Source organism: Tupaia chinensis, unplaced genomic scaffold, assembly GCF_000334495.1.
Source record: "Tupaia chinensis unplaced genomic scaffold, TupChi_1.0 Scaffold144247_1, whole genome shotgun sequence".
In the NCBI taxonomy this organism is placed as follows: Eukaryota; Metazoa; Chordata; class Mammalia; order Scandentia; family Tupaiidae; genus Tupaia; species Tupaia belangeri.
The window spans coordinates 4,255-8,413 of NW_006204105.1; the positions used below are offsets into that span (position 1 = coordinate 4,255).

The 4,159-nt window shown below is 42.6% G+C and overlaps 1 protein-coding gene across 1 annotated transcript in view; it reads right to left on the reverse strand.

Moving 5' to 3' along the window:
- Positions 1 to 307: 307 nt before the first annotated feature.
- Positions 308 to 4,159, reverse strand: part of LOC106733617 (olfactory receptor 5V1) — a gene marked incomplete at its 3' end in the record, with an annotated part of 35,224 nt that continues 31,372 nt past the window's right edge. The window contains exon 2 of the mRNA XM_014583289.1: positions 308 to 1,252. Within this exon, the coding sequence (XP_014438775.1) occupies positions 308 to 1,252 (945 nt within the window). The remainder of the gene's footprint in view (positions 1,253 to 4,159) is intronic.

A 4,159-nucleotide genomic window follows, 5' to 3' on the forward strand; every position in this document is an offset into this window, starting at 1 on the left:
AACTTGATATAGTACTTCACATGCTAGGATACAGTGGCTGTCTTGGACAGTAAGATTTGGGGGATGTGAGGGAGCGATTGCTGTGAGTACGGGGCTTTTAGAGAAGGGGGTAATGAGAATGTTCTCAAATATCAGTGGGTCGGAGCACCCAGAGCATGTGGCATAATGATGTGTGAACACTCTGCACAGGGGTCATTGTTGGCATCGCAGTGGTCAAGAGCACTGTTACAATTGAAGCTGAAATGTTTATGGTTTCTACACTTAAGAATTTTCCAGAATGAAAAAGTGATCTAGGTGCTAATCTTACTAGAGATTCCATGTTTTCCAGCCAGTTTCTTCAGTTCTCCTTTGACTTCCTTATTTCTCAGGCTGTAGATGATGGGGTTCAACATGGGGGTCACAATACAGAAGAGCACAGAGACCAGGATGTCCATATCGAGGTTGTAGCCTACATCAGGTCTGTCATAGTTGAAGTTGGCTGTTCCAAAGAAGACCACCACCACAGTGAGGTGGGATGCACAGGTAGAGAAGGCCTTGCTCCGGCCCTGAGCAGAGGGAATCTTCAGGATGGCAGAGATGATGAGAATGTAGGACACTGCAGTAAACAGGCAGGGGCTCAGGCCAATGGTGGCGCTGGCCACGTGGAGCACAGACTCGTTGACAGAGGTGTCTGAGCAGGAGAGCTTCAGGAGTAAGGGGACGTCACAGAGAAAGTGGCTGATCTGGTTGGGCCCACACAGACTGAGTGTGGCTGTCAGCCCTGTGTGTGTCATAGAATTCACCAGCCCACACAGCCAGGACCCAGCCACCAAGTACGCACACACTGTCACGCTCATGAGAACCGGATATTGAAGAGGGCGACAGATGGCTACATAGCGATCATAAGCCATAGCAGCCAATAAGACACATTCAGTGCCAGCGCATGTCACAAAGAAAAAGACCTGGGAAAGGCAGCCCTCGTAGGAGATGGTCTTCTTCTCCCGGAAGAAGTTCACCAGCATGACGGGAACGGTGGTAGATGTGTAGCAGATGTCCAAGAAGCTCAAGTTGCTGAGGAAGTAATACATTGGCGTGTGAAGAGCAGGACTGACCCTGGTGGCTGTGATTATGAGCATGTTTCCCAGCAGAGTTGTCAGGTAAATGACCAGGAAGATCAAAAAGAACAAGGCCTGTAGGTTGGAATGGTTGGAAAATCCCAGGAGGATGAATTCAGTGACATAGGTTTGATTGTTCATTTCAAATGATGTCACAGCTACAAAACAGAGAAAAAAGTAATCATAGCAAGAATATACTGAGACCACCTGAAATGTGTTTGTGAACTGGTAAGGCCATGACAAATAATGTTGGACAGAGAGCAGCCTGGGCAGGAGGGACCTGTAGGACTGACCTCAGGGAGACTGTGACTTCTCACTCAGACCCAGCCAGTGCAGGCCTACGGACCTCCAAAAGATCTGTATGGCTGTTGGTTGTTGACAATAAATGGAGATTTGGTTAAAACCAACGAAAAGTCATTAACCCTTGCATTAGTATGAACTTATCTCTTACTTTCTCAATCACGTCTCCCTCCTAATGTTGCCCCCATTTTTTGATCAATAGCTATTTTTTTCTATGAAATATATTTTTGCTGCAAAAAATTATGAAAATGCAGAGGGCCAGCCCCAAAGCACAGTGATTGGGTGCAGTGCAAAGGGATTGAATCTTTCATGGCTGACTATGGTTCGGGTCCCAACCTTGGTGGTTCGAGGAGCACTCCTGTGTGTGTGCATGCTTGTTCAAGGTCCTGATGGGATAAGGAGTGGAGGAGAAGGGATTGTGGTACGACAATGACCCAATGGGGGGTGTTTTCTCTCTCTCACTCTGTCAAGCACATGTGTTCTTTGGCAAAATCAATTAAAGAAAAAGAAAGAGAGAGAGACAGAGACAGAGAAAAGAAAAAAGAGAGAAAGAAAGAAAAAAGAAACAAGAAGGAAAAAAAGAAAATGCAGAAAGCTATAAAGAATTCAGTCATCTGCAGAATCAGTGCTACCTTTCACCATATGCCTCTGTCATAGCTTCCCCACCCCGTCATTTTACATAAATTTTGATCTCTCTTGTAGTTTTAAAACATTAGGAGGGCCAGGAGGTGGTGTAATCTTCAGGTGCTGGACTGCCACATGGTCGACCACAATTCAAGTTCCGGACCCAGTGACTTACAAAATCACGCTGAGTGTGTGTGCATGCATGCCCAAACTCCTGAGAGGAGGGATTGAGGTGTGGTCTTCCTCCCGGGGGGCGGGGGGGGATTTCTCACTTTCCTTTTCTCTATGTCTGTCTGTCTCTTTCTTGGTGAATGTACTTGCCCTATAGCAAAAATCCAAAATAATAATAATAATAATAATAATTAGGGGGACAATTTTCCAGACCAGAAATGAAGAACTGTCTTTCTTCACAACTTGAATGATCCTATTTATAGAAACACCAACTAATTCACTAGAAAGCTACCAGAATTAATGAACAAATTCCAAATAAACAAATTCAGCAAAGTTGAATGCAAAAAAATCAGGTATCTTTCTATACACTAGCAGTGATGATCCCAAAAGAAATTAAGAAATCAATTCCATTTACAACATACTTAAAATAATGAAGTACTTAAAGAAAATCTTACTAGTAGGTGAAAGACTTGTACACTGAAAACTACAAAACATTGCTGAAAGAAATTAAAGATAATCTAAATAAGTGGAAAGGTATCCTATTGTTCATACATACAAAGACAACATTGTTAAGATGTCAATACTACTCTAAGTAGTACAGAGACAGTGCAGTCCCCGTCAAATTCCAGCACCCTTTTTGACAGAAATGGGAAAGCCCATTTTCAAATTTATATGGCATTAGAAGGGTTCTTGAATAGCTCAAACAATCTTGAAAGACAAGAATCAAGTAGAGGGGACTCATACCTCCTGCTTCCACCTCCTCTTCCCATTTTTTGTTTGTTTTTTAGATATTTTTGCTATAGGGCACATGAGCTTCCTGGAGAGACAGAAAGCGAAAAATCACCCCACAGGGAGGTTGGCCACTCCACAATCTCTTCTCCATTCTCCTCTTAGGATTTTAGGCCCCCATGCCCATGGACCCAGTGTGAGTTTCAAGCCACCAGATCAAAGACTCGAAATGCAGTTGCCCATATGGGAGTCCAGTACCTTAACCACTATGCCATCTGCCCCTGAACCAGCTTCTTATGGCAGGCCAGGAATTGAATCTAGGTCTGCAATATGGCTTCTGCCTGCCATGTAACAGCATCAGAAGCATATACTAACATGGCAGGGCCCTTTGTCTTTTTACTGTAGTGTTTTGTCATTTACATTTTCTATATTGCTGACATGATTAAGCCTAGTATTTTTCCATTAATTTTCCATTTGTCCCATTTGACCTTCTTTTGAATTGAGATTTATTATTATTATTATCATTCCATTTTATCTCCTCTATGGGTTTTTGGATATATTTCTTATATTATTTTTTAGTGCTTATTCTGTGTATTATTTATGCATCATCTATGTAATATAGTCTAACATAATTTTTTAGAGAGAGATTTTTGCTACAGGGCACATACACTTGCCAGAGAGACAGAGAGAGACAGAGAGACAAAAGAGGAAGAAATGAATCCCTCTGCCAGGTGGGATGACCATGCTGCAATCCCTTCTCCCTTTTGGGATTTTGGACACACACACACATACACATACCCAGCATGAGTTTTAAGCTGCCAGGTCTGGGACCCAAACTGTGGTTGGCCATGTGGGAATCCAGCAATGTAACCATTACACCATCTGCTGATCCTTTCTACCATTATTATTAAGGAACAATGCAAAAACATTACAAAATACTCTTCCACTTTTTTCTCCCCCCTTCCCTTAGTACTGGTATTATTACATGTTTCATTTCTATGTTACAAGCTCTCCAATATATTGCTATTACTTTTGCTTTGAACAGTGATAACTTTAAAACATTTTGAAAGATTGGCCAGCAGGTGGCATGGTGGTTAAGGTGCTGGACTCCCACATGGATGACCATGATTCAAATCCCAGACCTGGTGGCTTGCCTTCTCACTTTCTTTCTCTCTCTCTTCCTCTCCGTGTCTGCCTCTCTCTGGTGAATATATGTGTACTATAGCAAACAAAATAATAAT